Source organism: Pseudorca crassidens, chromosome 9 (assembly GCF_039906515.1).
Source record: "Pseudorca crassidens isolate mPseCra1 chromosome 9, mPseCra1.hap1, whole genome shotgun sequence".
Taxonomy (NCBI): Eukaryota; Metazoa; Chordata; class Mammalia; order Artiodactyla; family Delphinidae; genus Pseudorca; species Pseudorca crassidens.
The window spans coordinates 6365573-6387490 of record NC_090304.1 but is presented as its reverse complement, the minus strand read 5'-3'; the positions used below and the strand labels follow the sequence as shown (position 1 = coordinate 6387490).

General features: G+C 47.5%; 1 protein-coding gene across 5 annotated transcripts; it reads left to right on the top strand.

Moving 5' to 3' along the window:
* Window positions 1–11779: 11779 nt before the first annotated feature.
* Window positions 11780–21194, top strand: RBM14 (RNA binding motif protein 14). Of its 5 annotated transcripts, none has more exons than XM_067748201.1 (3): window positions 11780–12239; window positions 18071–19535; window positions 20312–21194. In XM_067748201.1, the coding sequence occupies exons 1-3, from the start codon at window positions 11903–11905 to the stop codon at window positions 20517–20519; spliced, it is 2010 nt and encodes a 669-aa protein (XP_067604302.1). In that variant the 5' UTR covers window positions 11780–11902; the 3' UTR covers window positions 20520–21194. The 5 variants fall into 5 exon arrangements, with proteins under 5 accessions (XP_067604302.1, XP_067604305.1, XP_067604306.1 ...); XM_067748204.1 differs by having other exon boundaries at window positions 11781–12239; window positions 18071–18181; window positions 20312–20486; XM_067748202.1 differs by lacking the exon at window positions 11780–12239 and adding an exon at window positions 12266–12740.
* The last annotated feature ends 724 nt before the right edge of the window (window positions 21195–21918 follow it).

Here is a 21918-nt window from a genome sequence, read left to right as displayed (position 1 = left end):
GGAGCTTCACTCCAGACTTACTGAATCAGACACTTGGTGAGTGAAGCCTAGGAATCTGTTTTAAAAGCCTTTGGCGGGGTGGGGAGGGATAAACTGGGAGGTTGGGATTGACATATACACACTACTATATATAAAATAGAAAACTAATAAGGACCTACTGTATGGCACAGGGAACTCAGTGCTCTGTCATGACCTATATGGGAAAAGAATCTAAAAAAGAGTGGATATATGTATATGTATAACTGATTCACTTTGCTGTACAGCAGAAACTAATGCAACATTGTAAATCAAGTGTACTCCAATAAAAAAATTAAAAAAAAAAGGCTTGTAGGTGATTTTGAGGCATACTAAAGTTTGAGAACTACTAGTCTCATGTTTTAAAACTGGTTAGGGGGACTTCCCTGGTGACGCAGTGGTTAAGAATCCGCCTACCAATGCAGGGGACACAGGTTCGAGCCCTGGTCTGGGAAGATCCCACATGCCGAGGAGCGACTAAGTCCATGGGCCACAACTACTGAGCCCGTGTGCCACAACTACTGAAGCCCGCACGCCTACAGCCCATGCTCTGCAACAAGAGAAGCCACTGTAATGAGAAGCCCACGCACCGCAACCAAGAGTAGCCCCCGCTCACCGCAACCAGAGAAAGCCGGTGGGCAGCAATGAAGACCCAATGCGGCCAAAAAAAAAAAAAACTAGTTAGGGACTTCCCTGGTGGTCCAGTGGTTAAGACTCCAGGCTTCCACTTCAGGGGGCACAAGTTCATTCCCTGGTTGGGGAACTAAGATCCCCCAAGCTGCGGGTCACGGCCAAAGAACAAAACAAAAAAAAAACAACAAAAAAACTGGAGCTATGTGTTTTAGGAGTAGAGTCAGGACTATCCTCCAGCCCCCAACATCTTCCCCTCTAATTTAAATACATATATGTCACGTACTTCCAAAAAGGACTTGAGGTATCTTAGCCAGAGACAGAGAGAGAGAGAGAGAGAGGAGATTATACCTAAAAACCCTGGTGATGGAAAGCACCATAACAGAGAGAGGGCTGAGCTTTAAGGCCAAGAGCAAAGTGCTCTGGGTTCCCTTGGTCTAATTGCCTAATAATACCGCTAAAAATTTCAGCAGGAGAGAATCCTGTCATTGTGTCTATGATGCATGTTAGTGGTATTGGTGCACCTGAAGAGACTGTGATTACTTCTTTTTTTAAAGTTACTGTGATAGGCTCATAATGCCTCCACTACCACACACAAATTATCGGGTCCTAATCTCTGGAAGCTGTAAATATTACCTTATCTGGGAAAAAGGGTCTTGGCAGATATGATTGAGTTACAGATTTTTAGATGAGATTATCCTGGATTACCTCGATGGGCCCTAAATGCAAGCACAGGTATTCTTACAAGAAGAAGGCCCAGGAGGTCCCCCCCACAACCCCCCGGCACCACGGGGCATACGGGATCTTAATTCCGCGACCAGGGATGAACCTGTGTCCCCTGCAGTGGAAGCATGGAGTCTTAACCACTGGACCGCCAGGGGAGTCCGGAAAGAAGTTTAATGATGTTGACCTTGGAGACTAGAGTGACGCGGCCACAAGCCTAGGGATGCCAGCGGCCACCAGAAGCTAGCTGGCAGGGACAGTTTATCTCTTAGAGTCTCTGGAGGGCACAAGGCCCTGCTGACATGTTGATTTCAGCCCAGTGCTACTAATTTGGACTTCTAGCCTCCAGAACTGTGAGAGAATAACTTTCTGTTGTTTTAAGGCACCCAGTTTTTTGGTGATCTGTCACGGCAGCCACAGGAAACTAATACAGGTTACTATTCAATTGTATTAAAGTAACATACTTAAAGCCTAGCTTTCCTTAAGGCTTTAACTTTACAACGTTTATTGTTCTATCTATAAATCTAGTAAGATAAGAGTTATTATCTTTACCTTTTCTTTGATAAACTCTGGTTGGCTACATTGGACTCCTTTAAATAATCATACCCATCTGCAACTTAAATTCCTTCAAACTTTAAAGAATTGTATTTGTATATTTAATATGTTTAATTTTCTTAAATACCACAGATTCCTAGCCTAAATGTAAACTTCTCAACATACTTCCTAAGTCTTTTTTTCTTTTAAAAATATTCCATTATGTGGGTCCCTATCCTTTTTTTTTTTTTTCTTTTTTTTTCCTTCGGTACGCGGGCCTCTCACTGTTGTGGCCTCTCCCACTGCGGAGCACAGGCTCCGGATGCGCAGGCTCAGCGGCCATGGCTCACGGGCCTAGCCGCTCCGCGGCATGTGGGATCCTCCCGGACCAGGGCACGAACCCGTGTCCCCTGCATCGGCAGGCGGACTCTCAACCACTGTGCCACCAGGGAAGCCCATCCCTATCCTTTTTAAAAAAAATAAATTTATTTACTTACTGACTTTTGGCTGCTTTGGGTCTTCATTGCTGCACGCAGGCTTTCTCTAGTTGTGGCAAGCGGGAGCTACCCTTTGCTGTAGTGCGCAGGCTTCCCATTGCAGTGGCTTCTCTCTTGTTGCTGAGCATGGGCTCTAGGTACATGGGCTTCAGTAGTTGTGGCTCACGGGCTTAGTTGCTCCACGGCATGTGGGATCTTCCCGGACCAGGACTCGAACCTGTGTCCCCTGCATTGACAGATTCTTAACCATTGCACCATCAGGGAAGTCCCCCTGTTAAGTCTCATAAATACGTTGAAACTATTCTACGACTGTTTACGAACTTTAAAAAAAAATTACACATTTTAGCTAAAAATCGTGACCCTAAAGTCAATTTTTTTTTTTTTTTTTTTTTGCTTTACGCGGGCCTCTCACTGTTGTGGCCTCTCCCGTTGCGGAGCACAGCCTCCGGACGCGCAGGGTCAGCGACCATGGCTCACGGGCCTAGCCGCTCCGTGGCATGTGGGATCTTCCCGGACCGGGTCACGAACCCATGTCCCCTGCATCGGCAGGCGGACTCTCAACCACTGCGCCACCAGAGAAGCCCCTAAAGTCAATTTTTGAAAGTGCTTTATTTTGAAATTATTTTAGATTAACAAAAAAAAGGTGCGATGTGGATAAATCTTGAAAACATTAAGCTAAGTGAAAGAAGCCAGACATGTGAGCCATATATTTGTATTGTTCCATTTATATAAAATGTCTTGAATAGGCAAATCCAGAGCCAGAAAAATTAGTGGTCACCAGGGTATGAGTGAAGGGGAGAATGGGGAGTGACAGCTAATAAGTATAGGGTTTCTTTTTGGGGGTGATTAATTAAAATGTTCTGGAATTAGTGTGGTGATGGTTGCACCACCCTGTGAATATACTAAAACCACTGAGTTATACACTAAAGGGGTGAATTTTATGTTGTATGAATTGTATCTCGTTTTTTTTGGCTGTGCTGCATGACTTGGATCTTAGTTCACTGAGCAGGGATTGAACCCTGGCCCTCAGCAGTGAAAGCGTGGAGCCCTAAGCACTGGACCGCCAGAGAATTCCCTCTATCTCAATATTAAAAAATCATTTACATTAAAAAAGCAGTAGAGGGCTTCCCTGGTGGTGCAGTAGATAAGAATCCGCCTGCCAATGCAGGGGACACTGGTTTGAGCCCTGGTCTGGGAAGATCCCACATGCTGTGGAACAACTAAGCCCGTGCGCCACAACTGCGTAGCCTGCGCCCTAGAGCCCGCGAGCCACAACTACTGAGCCCGTGTGCCACAACTACTGAAGCCCGCGCGCCTAGAGCCCGTGCTCCACAACAAGAGAAGCCACCGAGATGAGAAGCCAGTGCACCGCAACAGAGTAGCCCCTGCTCGCCGCAACTAGAGAAAACTCGCGCGCGGCAACAAAGACCCAACGCAAAAAAAATAAAGTACTTTGAAAATTAATAAATTTTTATTTATTTTATTTTTAAAAATTTATATATTTATTTATTTATTTTTGGCTGTGTGGCTCACAGGCTCTAGAGCACAGGCTAAATAGCTGTGGTGCATGGGCTCAGTTGCTCCGTGGCATGTGGGATCTTCCCAGACTAGGGCTTAACCCCGTGGCCCCTGCATTGGCAGGCGGATTCTTAACCACTGCGCCACCAGGGAAGTCCTAATTTTTTTTTTCCTATATTTTGATTTTTATCTAAGTAACATAGGTACACAACTTAAAAAGTCAAATAGTACTACTATGCTTATAATGAAAAAGAGCAATTTCTGTCCCATCTCTTCCCAAATCCACTTTCTAGAGGTAAGAGATTTCAACTCCTTTAGCCATTTCTTCTGGAATTTACCTCCATATTTTTAGACAACATGACTGTATTGCTTTTTTTTTAAAAAAAATTTATTTATTTTTGGCTGCATTGGGTCTTCGTTGTTGCACGCGAGCTTTCTCTAGTTGCGGTAAGCGGGGGCTACTCTTCGTTGCGGTGCGTGGGCTTCTCTTATTGCAGAGCACGGGCTCTAGGCGCGCAGACTTCAGTAGTTGTGGCACACAGGCTCAGTAGTTGTGGCTCGTGGGCTCTAGAGCGCAGGCTCAGTAGTTGTGGTACACGGGCTTAGTTGCTCCGTGGCATGTGGGATCGTCCCGGACCAAGGATCGAACCCGTGTCCTCTGCATAGGCAGGCGGATTCTTAACCTGCGCTACCAGGGAAGTCCCAACTGTATTGCTTTTTCTTTTTTAAGGTATGAAACTGTTCTTTTTAAAAATATTTATTTATTTGGTTCTGCTGGGTTTTATTTGCAGCAGGCGGGCTCCTTAGTTGCGGCATGCAAACTCTTAGTTGCGGCATGCATGTGTGATCTAGTTCTCTGTCGAGGGATTCAACCCGGGCCCCCTGCATTGGGAGCACGGAGTCCCACTCAACCATTTTTTTTTTTTTGGCTGCGTTGGGTCTTCATTGTTGCATGCTGGCTTTCTCTAGTTGCGGTGAGCAGGGGTTACTCTTGGTTGCCATACTTGGGCTTCTCATTGCGGTGGCTTCTCTTGTCACAGAGCATGGGCTCGTGGTGTGCTGGCTCAGTAGTTGTGGCATGTGGGCTCAGTAGCTGTGGTGCACAGGCTTAGTTGCTCCATGGCACGTGGGATCTTCCTGGCAGGGCTTGAGCCCGTATCCCCTGCCTTGGCAGGCTGATTCTTAACCCTGCGCCACCAGGGAAGTCCCCCTGGTCTTTTTTTTAATATAAATACTTTTTAAATTTTATTTTTATACAGTTTTTAAAGGTTATACTTTGTCGACTGAAAAAATAAAATAAAAACGCACAATCTGAAAGTTGAGAGTTATGTTTTTCCTTTTTTTTTTTGGCCGCACCACGACGCTTGTGGGATCTTAGTTCCCCGACCAGGGATCAAAACCACGCCCTCAGCAATGAAAGCTGGAGTCTTAACCACTGGATCGCCAGGAATTCCTGAGAGTTATATTTTATTCGGCAGACATTCTTAGGACTTCAAGCCCATGAGATAGCATCTCAAATAACTCTGAGAGACTGCTCCAAAGAGAAAGGGGGAAGAGCCAGGATATATAGGAGTTTTTGCAACAGAACCAATGTAGTCAGAACCTCAAAAGATTACTTGATAATAAAAGAAAACCAGATATCTCAAGTTAAGAAATTTTCCACTTTTCTATGTATGGGAAGATGCGAGAGTCTGGGCTCACTGAAACAGGGGTAATGTGATGGCTGATGGCTGTGAAATCCTTTGTTTACTGATATGGCAGGCAATAATTTAGTTCTCAACTCCATTTAAAGTTATTACAAAATATTGGCTATATTCCCTGTGTTATACACTTTATCCTTGTAGCCTGTCTAACGCCCAATAGTTTGTACCTCCCACTTCCCCAGCCCTGTACTGCCCCCCCCCCGTAACCACTAGCTTGTTCTCTGTATCTGTGAGTCTGCTTCTTTTCTGTTATATTAACTAGTTTGTTGTATTTTTTAGATTCCACATATAAGTGATAGCATACAGTATTCATCTTTCTCTGACTTATTTCTTAGTATAATGCCCTCCAAGTCCATCCACGTTGCTGCAAATGGCAAAATTTTGTTCTTTTTTATGGCTGAGTAGTATCCCATTGTACATATATATCGTGTCTTCTTTATCCATTCATCTGTTAAAGGACACGTAGGTTGCTTCCATATCTTGGCAATAGTAAATAATGCTGCTGTGAACATTGGGGTGCGTGTATCTTTTCCAAGTAGTGTTTTTGTTTTTTTCCAATATATACCCAGGAGTGGAATTGCTAGGTCATGAGGTAGTTCTATTTTTAATTTTTTGAGAAACCTCCATACTGTTCTTTACAGTGGCTGCACCAAATTACATTCCCACCACCCATCTGGACCGCCAGGGAATTCCCTGTGTTCTTTCTGATGCTATCCATTCTGACAGGTGTGAGGTGATAAATCAAGGTGATTTGATTTGCATTTCCCTGATGATTAGCAAATCAATTTATCGCTAATCACCAGGGAAATGTACTGCTTTTTCTTACTTGCAGTTTTGATACTGTCTGTTGAATTCTATATTAGGATGAATTCTGCTGCAAGTAGCAAGAGTCCTAATAGGGGTCAAAGCAATTAAGACATTTAATTATCTCATAAGATAAGCAGTCTGGAGGTTTGAGGATTCAGAGCCGGTCCAGTGGCTCAGTGGTGTCAGGACACTGTGTCACCCTGACCTGTACGTTTCTCTTAGCACCCCCCTCCCATTTTGGTTGCAGGGTGACTGCTACCACAGCCCCAAGCCTCCGCTTTTCACACCCTTACATAGGACAGGGTGGAGAGCAGGAAGGAAGAGGGTCGAAAGGGGAAAAGTTTGGAACAAGATAATATGAGTCCATGCTGTGAAAATATCTTCATTTGTGTTGTTAAAAAAACAATTTACAACTCTATTCGTTTCCCGTAGCTGCTGTAACAAATTACCAAAAACTGGGTGGCTTAAAAGAGATCATTATTCTCTTACAGTTCTGGAAGCCAGAAGTCAAAAATTAGTACTACTGGGCTGAAATCAAGGTGTCAGCAGGGCCACAGTTTCTCTGGAGGCTCTAGGGAAAAATCCTTGCCATTCCTTGCCTCTTCCAGCTTCTGATGACTGCTGGCATTCCTTGGCTCACGGCCAATCGCTCCAACTTTCAAGGCCAGCATCTTTAAAACTCTCCCTGCTCTGTCTTCCCATCACCTTCTCCTTCTGTGTATTTGTGCCAAGTCTCCCTCTGTCTCCCTCTTATGAGGATACAGGTACTTGCATTTAGGGCCTAAGCAAGTAATCGAGGATAATCTCGCCATCTCAAGATCCTTAAATTCATCACATCTGAAAAGACGCTTTTTCCAAATATGGTAATACTTACAGGTTCTAGGGATTAGGAACTGATATCTTTGGCCTACTACAGTCACCAACTAAACCAAAAAGTTTTTGGTTTGTTAGTATAATTAACTGAGATGTCCTTGTAGGTGAAAAATGTGTTTATAATTAGAACCTAATTTAGTTTATCATTTATTATTTTACTTATAAACAGTGAAGTATTTTTGATGCAGCCTTAATGGATACTCTGAGTCTCTGATCTTTTTTTTTTTAATTAATTAATTTATTGGCTGCATTGGGTCTCCGTTGCTGCGTGCGAGTTTTCTCTAGTTGCGGTGAGCGGGGGCTACTCTTTGTTGCAGTGCGCAGGCTTCTCATTGCAGTGGCTTCTCTTGTTGTGGAGCACGGGCTCTAGGCGTGCAGGTTTCAGTAGCTGTGGCTCGCGGGCTCTAGAGCACAGGCTCAGTAGTTGTGGCACACGGACTTAGTTGCTTCGCGGCATGTGAGATCTTCCCAGACCGGGGCTCAAACCCGTGTTCCCTGCATTGGCAGGCGGATTCTTAATCACTGCGCCACCGGGGAAGTCGCTGAGTCTCTGATCTTTAAAGGGTTTGGGTCAGCCTGGCCTGGCCTGGCTCATCCTGAAGAATCCTTGGCAGCTCTGACACTATTTGTTGATGGATATTTCTGAGCTTGATCTTCCTGCTAATCCTCATTCCTCACACTTGGCTCTGAAAAATATAGGGCTATTTTAAAAAATCACATGTATCCCCAACGTTGAAGTTTCGCTTTTCCAAAGGATGTCTCTTCAGGATCTAAAGGCCATTTCAAGAAGAGGGCTAAGCCTGCACTAGCCAAGATGGCAGCCACTGGCCACATGTGGCTACATACTGAACACTGGAAATGTGGCCCGTCCAAATTGAGATGTGCTGTAAGTGTACAATACACAATGTATTTCAAAGACTTAGTTGAAGGAAAAGAATGTAAAATATCTTAACAAGAATTTTTATATTGATAACATGAAAAAAGAATATTTTTTTAGAAACACTGGGTTAAATAAGATATATTGTTAAAGTTAATTTTACCTGTTTCTTTTTATTTTTTAAAGTGGATACCAGAAAAATTAAAAGCACATATGGGTTTCACATTATATTTCTATTGCAGTGTTCTGACTCTAAACCCAGGATTTTTTGGAACAAACATGGAACTGCCACCACGAATCCTTTTAAAAGACTATGTGCCCTGGGTGTCCAGAGGCCTGCTGATACCCTGCTCTGAGAATAGTGCCAGCAGTTTGGATTTGTGAATGTATCAGAGTGCCCCTCTTTTCCCCCTTACAGTGTACTTTTTTAAATTATAAAAGAATTAGATGCTCATTGTTGAAAGTCTAATGATACAGAAAAGCATAAAAAAATTAACCCCCATCTCATCCCATTGAGGTAACCGATATTACTTTTCTTTGCTGAAAAAATGTATGCGTATTATATTGAGGGTTTTTCACCTACAGCTTAGAAAGATGTAATGTTATATAATTACATTTTTTCCCTCTTAAATTATGGTCACCCTTCCATGTCAATAGATTCTGACCTATCTTTATTTTTAGAGGGTTTTTTTTGGCCTCGGGGCATGTGGGATCTTAGTTCCCTGACCAGGGATGGAACCTGTGCCCCCTGCAGTGGTAGTGCAGAGTCTTAACCACTGGACCGCCAGGGAAGTCCCCTGACCTATTTTTAATAGCAACATAATATTACATCATAAGTCAATATTTCCTTATTTATAGACATTCAGGTTGCTTCCCCTGCTTGCTACTACAAACAATGCAACAATAAATAAATTTATACCAACATCCTTATTGATGAGTTTTCTGTAGGCTAGATTTCCAAAGCAGGATTACTATATTAAAGGCCCACTACATTTATTTATTTAATAATTATTTATTTGGCTGCGTTGGGTCTTCATTGCTGTGCAGGCTTTCTCTAGTTATGGTGAGTGGGGCCTACTCTTTGTTGTGGTGCATGGGCTTCTCATTGTGCTGGCTTCTCTTGCCGTGGAGCACAGGCTCTAGGCGTGTGGGCTTCAGTAGCTGTGGCTCACGGGCTTAGTTGCTCCATGGCATGTGGGATCTTCCAGACCAGGGATGGAACCCATCTCCCCTGCACTGGCAGGCGGATTCTTAACCACTGCACCACCAGGGAAATCCCAGCTCACTACATTTAAAGTTTTGATATTGGCAGAATACTTACCAAGAAGGATGTAGAGTTCACACTACATATGTAGTTCATAGATACAATCTGTAAGTGTAATTTCCTCACACCCTTACCACCAACAGATATAAATCTTCTGAATTTTTTGCACATCTGAGGGGCGAAAACGTTCTCATTCTCTCAGGAAATTGCATTTCCCTGACGAGCAATGAAGTTTCTTGTTTATTGGCTATTTGTACTTCTTTTCCTATAAAATTACCAGTTAGCATCCTTGGCATATTTATCTCATCTTTTTTTCCTGTCAATTTGTAGGAGTTCTTTGTACAGTATAGATATTAACTCTTTAGACTCACAAATTTGTATCTTCAGCCCAGACCTCTGCCCTGAACTCCAGACACATATCTAATTGTCCATTGGTATCTCCACTTGATGACTTAGAGGCATCTCAAACTTATTATGTCCAGGGAACTCCCTGGCAGTCCAGTGGTTAGGACTCCATGCTTTCACTTCTGTGGGCCTGGGTTTGATTCCTGGTCAGGGAGCTAAGATCCCACAGGTGGTGATGCATGGCCAAAAACAAACAAAAAACCAAAAAACCAAAAAAACAACTTATTATGTCCTGGTCATCCACAATGTTCCCTATCTCAATAAATGGCAACTCCATGTTTCCATTTACCTGGAGTCATCTTTGACTTTTCTCACAACTCACATCCGATCGCACATTCTGTTGACTCTACCTTCAAACTACTATATCCAAATCTGAGCACTTCCCCTGAATTCTGCTGCAGCCACCCTGATCCATGTCACCATCATCTCTTTCCTGGATTTTTTTTTGGCCGTGCTGCATAAGGGATCTTAGTTTCCCGACCAGGGATTGAACCCAAGCCTGCTGCAGGGGAAGTGCGGAGTCCTAACCACTGGACCTCCAGGGTAGTCCCTCTCTCCTGGATTTTTGCCATAGTGATAACTGTTCTGAGCAAATGACTGTTTTCTCTTTGTTTTTACCCATTTCAATAGCAGCCAGAATGATACTTATAAAACTATGAAAGATAAGTCATATCAGATGAACCCCTCTGCTCTCTAGACTTCCGGTCTAAGAGTGAAAGCCAAAATTACTTCAATGGCCCACAAGGTTCTACACCTCCTCCCCATCCTTACGCTCTATTATTCACTCTGTTCCCCCCTCCAGCCATACTAGCTTGTGATTCCTTGGACAGACATGCTCCTGCCCCAGGACTTCCTGACATGTACTTTCACGCTGGAATTATTCCCCCCAGAGGATGGCTTGTCTGCTCCCTCAGTTACTTCAAGTCTTTATCACTACCTAGCAGGCTAAATGTTTTACTTGTTATTATCTGTCTCTCCCCACCATAATATAAGCTCCAAGGTCGGGATTTTTGTCACTTTTTGTTTACTGCTTTATCCTTGGTCCTGCCCCACAGGGTAGGTTCTCAATAAACTTTGTAGCATGACCTTGTAAGCAAACATTTCCCTGAACTTGTCACATGTTCTTGTTTTTGACGTCTTCTGCCATGCAAAATCTTTTTATTTACATACGTACAACCGTCAGTTTTGAAGTTTTTCTTCTTCTATTTAAAGGCTCAATTTTTACCCTCTCAAGGACCGTTCTTTTGACTTAATTTCCTATTTTATTAAACTTTCTATTGTGGAAAATTTCAAACATACACAGAGATATATATCTCATTCCTCGTTTGGAAAGTCCATAAAAGGGAGAGGCTCTTACTGATTTTTCAACGTCTCCAGCCTCTGCCAGGACCTCAGCAACCTCAGGGAATGCGTTTCCAAATAATAAATTAATGGCACGAGGGTTTCTCCAGGGCAAATGCCTCTCAGGGTCCCCTCAGACCACAGGCGGCAGTCCTGGGAGTCGTTTGCTTAAGGAAGGCGTCTGTCCTGTTTTCTCCCGCCAGGCTGGGCCTTCCCGTGGACACTCGCTGCCACCTCTAGGCGCGTGTTTGGCCTAGGTTGCCAGAATGGGAGGGGCTCTGACTTCCGACTGAACAAAGTTTTTTCTTGGGGCACGCCGATCTCGGCCCCACCCAGGCCAGAGGCCGCCTCACTGACTAGGCCTCTCTGCAGCCACTGCGCTCCTCGCACGCGGATCCCACTCTCCAGCCCTTCTTCCCCCTCCCCCCGGCAGCGGCGGTTGGTCGCGCGCAGTCGTCCCTCTCCCACCCCCTCCGCTAACGAGCGGGCTCCAGGCCCTCTGGGATTGGCTGCGCCTGAGTGCATTTTCTCTCAGCCTCTCTGATTGGCTGCAGGGCACGCGGGATCTGGGCTCCGATTGGCTAGGTCAGAGCGCCTGCGCGGCGGGGTTCTCCGTCGCCAGCCATTCCTGGGGAGGACTGCCGGCGGGTCAGACGTTTCGCCTGTCGCTGGAGGAGAGGTCCAGGCTCTCCGGGAAGGCGGCTGCGGCGGCAAAATGAAGATATTCGTGGGAAACGTCGATGGGGCGGATACGACGCCGGAGGAGCTAGCAGCTCTCTTTGCGCCCTACGGCACGGTCATGAGCTGCGCCGTCATGAAACAGTTCGCCTTCGTGCACATGCGCGAGAACGCGGGCGCGCTGCGCGCCATCGAGGCCCTGCATGGCCACGAGCTGCGGCCGGGGCGCGCGCTCGTGGTGGAGATGTCGCGCCCACGGCCTCTTAACACTTGGAAGATATTCGTGGGCAATGTATCGGCTGCGTGCACGAGCCAGGAATTGCGCAGCCTCTTCGAGCGCCGCGGACGCGTCATCGAGTGTGACGTGGTGAAAGGTAATGTGGAGACGCGGGCGCGGGCGCGCTCGGGGCACTCTGCTTGTTAGCCACGCCCCTTTCCCGGGGGTCGGTCACTGCGCGGTTGGCGGTGGGGGCTGGGAGAAGTCCGCGGGAGTGAGGCCGGAGGTGTTGGGGGCGCGTTGGGTAGAGCCACCCTCCTCCCGTGCGGGCCAGGCACCATTAACCAAATGGGAGGAAGCGGCTCTGGGTGGGTGCGGCGGCCACTGCGAGCCGAGCTACGGGGCCGGGGACGCGCCTGAGAGACTTGGGAGGGTACCGGGGGCGCGCCTTCCACTGGGCTCCTGGGCCTGGCGCCGAACGGAAATTGGGAAGTGACGGGCACAAGCCGGATCATGGAGCGGGGAAGATTTCGCCACTTCCCCACTTCCTCTTCAGAAGTCTGTCAGAGCAAGGGAAAAGGGAAAAGGTGGGGGCTGAACCCCACCCCCCCCAAGGCCACCGTCGTGTTCCCTCTCGATGAATGCTCCCGAGCGGAAGGTAACGGGGCCCTTGGAAGTTTCTTGGGCTGGGATCTTTTAGTATTGTGTGGCGTGGGTCTACTGATGGGTATAGTTACTCGTGGGTACTGGAGGGGCCCCTTCCTAACCACTTTGGCCTTTCAGTATTGTTAGGTGGGTTAGGCGTGGCAATTCTGTGCTTTCCAACTCCCTCAAACTTTTTTTTTTCCCCTTTGGGATCGATTTTACATCTATAAACTGGAAACCCCGACTTTTCGCATGTGGACGAAGGCTTGTTTTATGAAATGGCCTCTTCTGAGCAACTAACTCGTCAAGCCGGTGCCCTAGGGCGGTATCCTTTTAGAAACTTGGTGATTTTGCAAGGGGGCACACTCTGAGGGGGACGTGGGGACTTAATGGTCATCTTTGCTTGAGTAGTCTAATTGTCAGGGTAGATCCCTAGTTTGCCTTCGAGAAGAATATATCACTATAATTTAGGCCTGATCTCCTTTTTGGGACTTAGTTGACTTTTTTCATAGTCTGGGTTCTTATCCCTAAGCTCTTTTTCTTTTTTGTTGGCAAGATTTGGAGGTATAGCCCTTGTGTATGTGGCCAGTTTCTGTTCCACTTGGGAACAGATCAGAGTCAACTTTGCCTTGCTATCTTCAGGGATGCAACCTGGGAGTGAGTATCTGATCCCTTGCTCCTGGTGTTGGATTCATAGCTGCTCATACCCTGTGTGAGAAGTTTTAAGGGTAGTAAATACATTTGGGAGCAGGTGCTTATTCATTTCCACCAAGATACATCTTTTGGGTCATTCCTTATCCTTTCCGTAACTGGGGGAAGTGTGAGGGTTGCAGTCTCCACCACTAGGAGTAATTCCTCCTTCTGCATTAATACTGCATTTTGTTTTCCTCAACTCAGGCTATGCAAATTCATGACTATCTGGAATCAGGCTTTCCTGCTGGGTGCTCTGATAAGGCAGGCTGTATGGTGCATGAATTTTTGCTTTTATTTAGAGTGAAAGAGTGGGAAGGGCATCAGATTGGGCCCCTGGCCAGGAAATGTATATGACTCATTATGAGAGTTCTGTTTGATTGACCTATTACATTTTTTTGTGTGGTTCTCAGACAGGGTGGCTACTAGATTGGGAGTCTAGAAACTTGCATCTGAGGGGACAGTCTCTATGGAACTCATTGGTCAAGAAGCCTTCTTTGGGTTGGTAGAGAAGGCTAAAAATTTGCCTGAATTTGCTTGGGACTGACACCAAGTGACAATGGGGGGGTGGGGTGAAGTGTGTAACTGCATGTGGTTTTTAGAACTCTTGACTGTTTTCTTTGTGAGAGTTAGAGTGAAAGTTTTGTGCATTTTGTCCCTTTGCGAACATTTGATTGGCAGAGATGCACTGATTTCCTTAGGGAGTGGTGGTTAGTTGTTGTTTGTAGTTATGCTGATAAGTAAGAGAGTGCCTGATAGTATTTTGAGGTAAGGGACTGTGGTAAAGATTTGAGGATCATATTCTCCACTGATGCCTTTCTATTTAGAGTGAAGGAAAATGAAGTTTTTAAGTTGGGAATGTAGTAGAAGAGACTTGGCTCTGGCTCTATAAATAGCTTACTTATTTCTTGCTCTGGGAATGGGCACTTGATTGAGTCATCTTGTGTTGGTTGTCAGGTCTTTGAAAAGCACAGAAGCTTGGCATTGCACAGGACAGCCAGTTCCGTTTTATTTCACAGGGGGAATAACGTAGTTGCTTGGTTCCAGGAGCTTAGATATGATTTGTAGAATAAAAATTTCCATAGCAACAGCAGATTGTAACCACTCTCCACAGCTACATTCTGTTGGGTGTTCAAGGATGAAGTTTGAGAGTTGCTGACAGCTTTAGGAACCATTTAGATTCCATGAGAAGTCTGAAGGGCAGAATAGGAAACTGTTTCCTCTCCTTTGTTGTGGGTGGCCATTCTTTCCTCCTACATACAGCTCTGTAGTTTCAAATTAGAATTTTTTTACTCTTCTGAGAATAGGAAAACTCATTTTTCTGGATTCTCTTAACTTTGGTACTGGAGGAATTGTGAAGTCACCAGACCATTAGGATAGCTCTGTAAATCATTGCCTGCTAGTCCCTTTAAATGCGATGGATTTCCTTCAGGGGTCACCGTTTCCTTGAACTACCTCTCCAGGCAGGTGGGTCCCTGGAGTTTTCTAGATCTTTGGTTTTTCTTTATTGTCCTAGGAGTAGTTAGGTTCCTGGGCATCTTTGGAAGGGCTGGGTCTGGGTTTAGCTGCTCACTGTGATAAGGGTTAGTTAGCCCTCATGTGATGGAGTCAGCTGGACAACCTATTCGCACTTCCCTCCAGTATCAGGCTTAGAAACTCTCAGATATAAATTGGATATAATTGTATCTGATGGCTTTCTTTTTATCAGCTATATAGCTTATCTGTGTGGTCAATTGAATTGTACACATGAAATCTCAATTTTCAAGTTTCACAAGTTGGTCTCTTAATAAAACCGAGCTAAGTAGGGAATAGATAATGTGACATCCTATTGCTCTTGTAAACCCATTGAAAGTTTTTGTTGGGTGTTTTTTCCTAGCTTATTCCAGTCCTAGGAATTTGTGGATAGGTTAACCAGGAATATAGTATGGTTCCTTAATATTCCCTCATAGTGCCTGAAAGTTTTTTAATTCCCTTTAATCTGCCTACACTCTTGCTTTCTGCTTGCCATTGCATTCTCCTGGTGGTAGGGTCAGCTCAGCCTTTGCTTTTAAAGAGATCTGGGACCACCAGCATTGATTTTTAGCTCACTGTACCCACACTGGAGGTGAGAGATGAGAGGACAGTTCTGGTGCCCTGTGGCTAGGCCGAAAGGAACGCTTTGCTTTTCGCCTTTCGCAATTGGAAGAATCAGGTTCTGGCCATAGGGGTGTAAAGACAGTTGTGATAGTTCATTTTGTTCCTTTATCATCTCTGGCTAGTTCCAAATTTGCATTTACAGGTTACATTGTATTTCTTGTGTTTTATTAGAGATGAAAGATCATATCTGTAGGGAACTAAGCCTGTGGTTATTCCTAGGCTTGAATAATTATCATGATTTTTATCATTATATAGCTATTTATACTTTACAAGGCTTTTTTTTTTTTTTGGCGGTATGCGGGCCTCTCACTGTTGTGGCCTCTCCCGTTGCGGAGCGCAGGCTCAGCAGCCATGGCTCACGGGCCCAGCCGCTCCGCGGCATGTGGGATCTTCCCGGACCGGGGCACGAACCCGTGTCCCCTGCATCAGCAGGCGGACTCTCAACCACTGCGCCACCAGGGAAGCCCTACAAGGCATTTTTATCATCTCATTTGAATCTTCTAACTCTGAGGTGGGTAGGACAGATTGTCAGATGGAGAAATAAATTGTAAGTTCCGTAAGAACTTACAGCAAGTCAGTGAACTGGATCTTCAGCTGAGGCATTTTAGCGCCTAGCCCCAGGATTCCTTTTGCTATACCACACTTCTGACTTCTACCTGTTGATTATTTTACTTTATTTTTTTTTTTTGTGGTACGCGGGCCTCTCACTGTTGTGGCCTCTCCCGTTGCAGAGCACAGGCTCCAGACGCGCAGGCTCAGCGGCCACGGCTCACGGGCCCAGCTGCTCCGTGGCATGTGGGATCTTCCTGGACCGGGGCAGGAACCCGTGTCCCCTGCATTGGCAGGCAGACTCTCAACCACTGTGCCACCAGGGAAGCCCCTGTTGATTATTTTTATTCTTATTTGTATGAGAGTCACGTTGGTGGCTTACATCCAGAAAAATGGCTTGCTTTATAGGAACAGCTAGAGAGGGCATCCCAGTATGAAAGTTTCTAGAAATTAGGACACTTGTTTAGAGGCCATTTAAAAGGATTTCTTATCAAGAATGGAACCTTAGTAACTTCATCTAGGTAATTCATTTCCTAAAGTGATGTGAGAGAGATGGGGTCCTGGTGCTTGGACTTTAAAAGTAGCCACAGGTCCAGATGGGGTTAAGTGCATGGCCTTACTTACCACCAGCATGACCTTTTTCATTGTTCTTCAGATTCTGCTTGCACCATCGTGGTTTGTGAGTTTGGATGTGAACAAGAATTTCTTCCTATTACTTCCTTTCCTAAAGTTTTCTTGTTCTATATGGTAGATGAGTAGGACTTTGAGATCAACATCCTGTCTTAGAGGCTTTCCTACCACAGCTCATTTAGAACTGAATGAGGACCTGAGGGGTAACCTGCTTAGCAGAGCCTGCTAGTTGTGGTAATTGCAGCTTCTTGCTGTGAAGCTGAGAAACCAAATCTTTTCTGTGAACAGAAGCCCAAGGGGTAAGGAATACTTCTGTCTCTTGATGAGTAACCTCTGATGTAATGTAGCCTGGGGGTGGGGGGCGTGTGTGTGTGTGTGTGTGTGTGTGTGTGTGTGTGTGTGTGTGTGCGCGCGCGCATGCGCGCGCGTGCCTTGGGCCTGAACTCAGCCAGGAGGCTCAGTTTCCATTCTCACATCTTATTGGCTTACGTGGGGTCCAGCTTCTCCCCTTCTAAGCTTAAATGTCTAGTCTTAATACACAATCCTGCCTTACACATTGACTTCTCAGGGGTAGACTGGTGTAGTGAAGAGGCATGGAGAGCAGGGATTCTGTTTCTGGGTCTGACACATGGTTTTGTCGCAAGCCGTATAAATTCTCTGAGTGTGTTTGCCCACCTGTAAAATAAGGATAATGATCCTTTGCTCTGCCTGCCTCCTGGGATTGTTGTGAGGCCCAAATGAGGTCCTGTGCATGGAAGTGCTTTGAAAACGGGGAAGTACTGTGGGAAAGGGGGAGATTGTACTGGAGGAATTTCATGGACTGTGCATTGCAGTGTAGCTCTCCTGCCTTAATTGGACCCTGGGCTGAGACATGGGTCATTCCAAGACATAAGTGGTCATTTTCAGTGTTTGAGAGTTAAGCCTCAAAGGTGAACAGTAGTGTTTGGTAATCTTGGGATAGACAGTACTGAATAATTGAGTGATCCAGGAATGCTTTCTGCTTTTTGTCTGCTCGTTTATACTTACAGGAGACGTGAAGATTTTTATCCTGTGTTGCTGTTCATCTTTGCTCTTTCTTCTCTCACCAGGAAGTTGGGTGAGGTGGCAGGGGGAACGGGGAGAATGGGAAGAAAGCCATAGACAAAGCTGCCTGCTTGGGACAGTCAGAAGCTTTGTTATATGGGAGCCACATTTTATGACCTACTCCTGGAGAGGAGGGTTTGGAGGCCTGGAGGTAGCTGGCAACAGCTGGGTGCTGTTGGTGTGTCCAGTTTGGGACCCATCAGGTAGCATGCCCTGCCCCCCTAATTGCTAACCCTCTGTCTGCTGCTTTATCAGACTACGCGTTTGTTCACATGGAGAAGGAAGCAGATGCCAAAGCCGCCATCGCGCAGCTCAACGGCAAAGAAGTGAAGGGCAAGCGCATCAACGTGGAACTCTCAACCAAGGGTCAGAAGAAGGGGCCTGGCCTGGCTATCCAGTCTGGGGACAAGACCAAGAAACCAGGGGCTGGGGATACGGCATTCCCCGGAACTGGTGGCTTCTCTGCCACCTTCGACTACCAGCAGGCTTTTGGCAACAGCACTGGTGGCTTTGATGGGCAAGCCCGTCAGCCCACACCACCCTTCTTTGGTCGCGACCGCAGCCCCCTGCGCCGTTCACCTCCCCGAGCCTCGTATGTGGCTCCTCTGACGGCCCAGCCAGCCACCTACCGGGCCCAGCCCTCAGCGTCACTGGGCGCTGCCTACAGGGCCCAGCCTTCTGCCTCTCTGGGTGTCGGTTATCGGACTCAGCCCATGACAGCCCAGGCAGCCTCTTACCGCGCTCAGCCCTCTGTTTCCCTTGGGGCCCCATACAGGGGCCAGCTGGCTAGCCCTAGCTCCCAGTCTGCCGCAGCTTCCTCGCTTGGTCCATATGGTGGAGCCCAGCCCTCGGCCTCGGCCCTCTCCTCCTATGGGGGTCAGCCAGCTGCGGCTTCTTCGCTCAACTCCTATGGGGCTCAGGGCTCCTCCCTTGCCTCCTATGGTAACCAGCCATCCTCTTATGGGGCGCAGGCTGCCTCTTCCTATGGGGTTCGTGCGGCTGCCTCCTCCTACAACACCCAGGGAGCAGCTTCCTCCCTAGGCTCCTATGGGGCCCAGGCAGCCTCCTATGGGGCCCAGTCTGCAGCCTCTTCACTAGCTTATGGGGCCCAGGCAGCTTCTTACAGTGCCCAGCCTTCGGCCTCTTATAATGCCCAGTCTGCCCCATACGCTGCACAACAGGCTGCTTCCTATTCTTCCCAACCTGCTGCCTATGTGGCACAACCAGCTACAGCTGCTGCTTATGCTAGCCAGCCAGCTGCGTATGCTGCACAAGCCACTACCCCAATGGCTGGCTCCTATGGGGCCCAGCCAGTTGTTCAGACCCAGCTGAATAGTTATGGAGCTCAAGCATCAATGGGCCTATCAGGCTCGTATGGGGCTCAGTCAGCTGCTGCGGCCACTGGCTCCTATGGTGCTGCAGCTGCCTACGGGGCCCAACCTTCTGCCACCCTGGCAGCTCCTTACCGCACTCAATCATCAGCCTCATTGGCTGCTTCCTATGCTGCACAGCAGCATCCTCAGGCTGCTGCCTCCTACCGTGGCCAGCCGGGCAATGCCTACGATGGGGCAGGTCAGCCGTCTGCAGCCTACCTGTCCATGTCCCAGGGGGCCGTTGCCAACGCCAACAGCACCCCGCCGCCCTATGAGCGTACGCGCCTCTCCCCACCCCGGGCCAGCTACGACGATCCGTACAAAAAGGCTGTCGCCATGTCGAAAAGGTACTGTATGCCCCCCCGCCTCTGCCCCCAGCTGGGGCTCAGGGCAAGGGGCTGAGGTTGGCATGGGAGGGAAACTGGAGCCATCGGCCCCTCCCTTGGTCTTCTCTACTCCTGTGGGATGTCCAGAAGCTGAGGGGGGTGATGTCTGTGAACTTTGCTGGTCACCAGGGTTCAGGTGGAGCATAGTGCTCAGACTGGGGTGGTACCAGCTAGTCAGGCTGGGAAAAGTGTCACCTGTCAAGGCTAGCCCAAGTGCTATTGGAGCTACTGCCTGCAAGATTGTGGCCCATAGTCTTTCCCACTGTCTGAAGGATCCTTAAGCCTGTTACGTGGTTGTCCTGGCCTCTGGTGGGGGTGGGTTTGAAAGAGTAGTCCCTTTGGCAGTCACTGGCTGAAGGCAGGGTGTATGTGGTGCGTCCACTCTTTGGGAAGTTGGGGACCTTGCTTTCGTCCGCCGTTCTGTTGGTAAACAACCAAGGTCTTTCTCTGCAGGGCCCAAGGGTGGGGATAGTTTGTCTGTGGTTTGGGAATGCAGACCAGAATCCACCTTGGCCAGTTCAGAAGGGTGGTCTTCAGTGGTGGGCTTGGTTTCCCACTGAGTTGGACCAGGCTTGAATTCTTGCCCTGGATAGGGTGTTGAGCCTTCTGACAAAATCTTGTTTGTTGGAGACCAATCTGATTACACCCTCCCTATCCCCATTGGCATCTCCCCCGTGCCCACCTGGAGCCCTCCCCTCAATTGTCTCATTCACCAACTGTCTTCTTCTCTCGACTAGGTATGGTTCCGACCGGCGTTTAGCCGAGCTCTCTGATTACCGCCGTTTATCAGAGTCGCAGCTTTCGTTCCGCCGCTCGCCGACAAAGTCCTCGCTGGATTACCGTCGCCTGCCCGATGCCCATTCCGATTACGCACGCTATTCGGGCTCCTATAATGATTACCTGCGGGCAGCTCAGATGCACTCTGGCTACCAGCGCCGCATGTAGGGCCATCCTGGGACAGGGCTCCACAGGGAGGGAAGGAGAGGAGAGGTGGGGTAGGGTGCAGGCCCAGGTTGTAACCACTGGCCCATACCTCTCCTGTTTGCGGTTTTTCATCCCCTCTACCATGTGGGCCTTCCCCAGGAGACGATCCTTTTGAGTGTTCGGCAGTAACCTACTTTATTCCTTCGCCTCAGCAGCGAATCTTGCTACTGGCTCTAGATCTGCGGTTCCCCTCTCCCCTGCCTCCCATCTCCCCAGGATGGGAATTTCTTTTATGTTTTTATTTTTTTCCTGGCTCCCTTTTATTTTTGTGCGCGATATTTAAGGTCGTCTGGATGGGGAAGCAACCTGCAGCTGAGGTCGGCGGCGCCTTTTTCTTTTTAGATGTGAGGGAGGCCAGGAAAGGGTTAGCTTAACCATTTCCTATGCGCCAAGCTGTGCCAGTTGTCCAGGGGGCCCTGACTTTGTCCCTCTGTAGACTGTGTTGAGACTGAGTTCCTGTTGGGACAGTTGGTTGGTATATGTCCAGATCCCTACTGACCCCTGATGTTCTAGCTGATGCTGTGCGGCACAGTCCACTTCCCCATCTCCCCAAGTAGGTGGTGTTAGAAAACCTTAATTTTTTTTCCCTTTTGTATGGACTACAAATAAAACTTGGGGCGATTTGCAGTTTGGAAACCTGGTTGTCATTGTCTTGATTGCACTCAGTTTCAGGAAGTTTGACATCCAGGAAGACATGACAACTAAAGGGAGGGTGGCCAGAGAACCCAGGGCAGATGAGGAAAGGGGTTTGAATGTAGGAATTAGAATGATTTCCCTGCTGCCAGAGGGATTTAACCCATCGTCGTTCTGCTAGTCTGCCATCTTTAGGACTGGAGAGTCTGGCCCAAGTTGCTTCAGCTTGAGTTAATCACACCAAAATGCAGTAAATTTACTGCCCATTTTCCTCGCCTGTGCTTGGCTATTTTCCTTGACTTGTCTCCAGTTCAGGAAAATCCTGAGCTCCAGCAGGGTGGTTCTGGGGTTTGGCTTCTCAAGTGAGAAGTGGGGAATGGGTGGCTTTGGTGCTTATGAGGCTAGTAGGTCCTTCAGGCAGTGGGCTCCAGTAAGTACTGGGGCTGGGACAACTACTGGGAAGGAGCCAGTAGTTGGGGTGGGGGGGTCATGTCACTGTCTGGTAATGCCCTGTGGTCGGGACAGTTGGAAGCTGGTATGGGGGATTCTGGCTATAGACCTGGTATTTCGCACGTCGAACATCAGCACGGAGTGTCCTTCCTGCGTCCTGCCAACCCCTGTCATAGTCACCTGAGACTCAAATTGCCTATCTTCATTTGTTAGGGTTTCCAGATGTTTTCTTGTTGGGTTTATATTTGAAGGTGTTATGATAGACTCTGGGAAGTGG

Excerpts from the sequence above, each read along its gene's own strand:
- RBM14 (XM_067748201.1), top strand. The coding sequence starts at position 11,903 with ATGAAGATATTCGTGGGAAACGTCGATGGGGCGGATACGACGCCGGAG. Across the intron at positions 12,240-18,070 it reads CGAGTGTGACGTGGTGAAAG|ACTACGCGTTTGTTCACATG; the intron begins GTAATGTGGAGA and ends CTGCTTTATCAG. Across the intron at positions 19,536-20,311 it reads GCTGTCGCCATGTCGAAAAG|GTATGGTTCCGACCGGCGTT; the intron begins GTACTGTATGCC and ends TCTCTCGACTAG.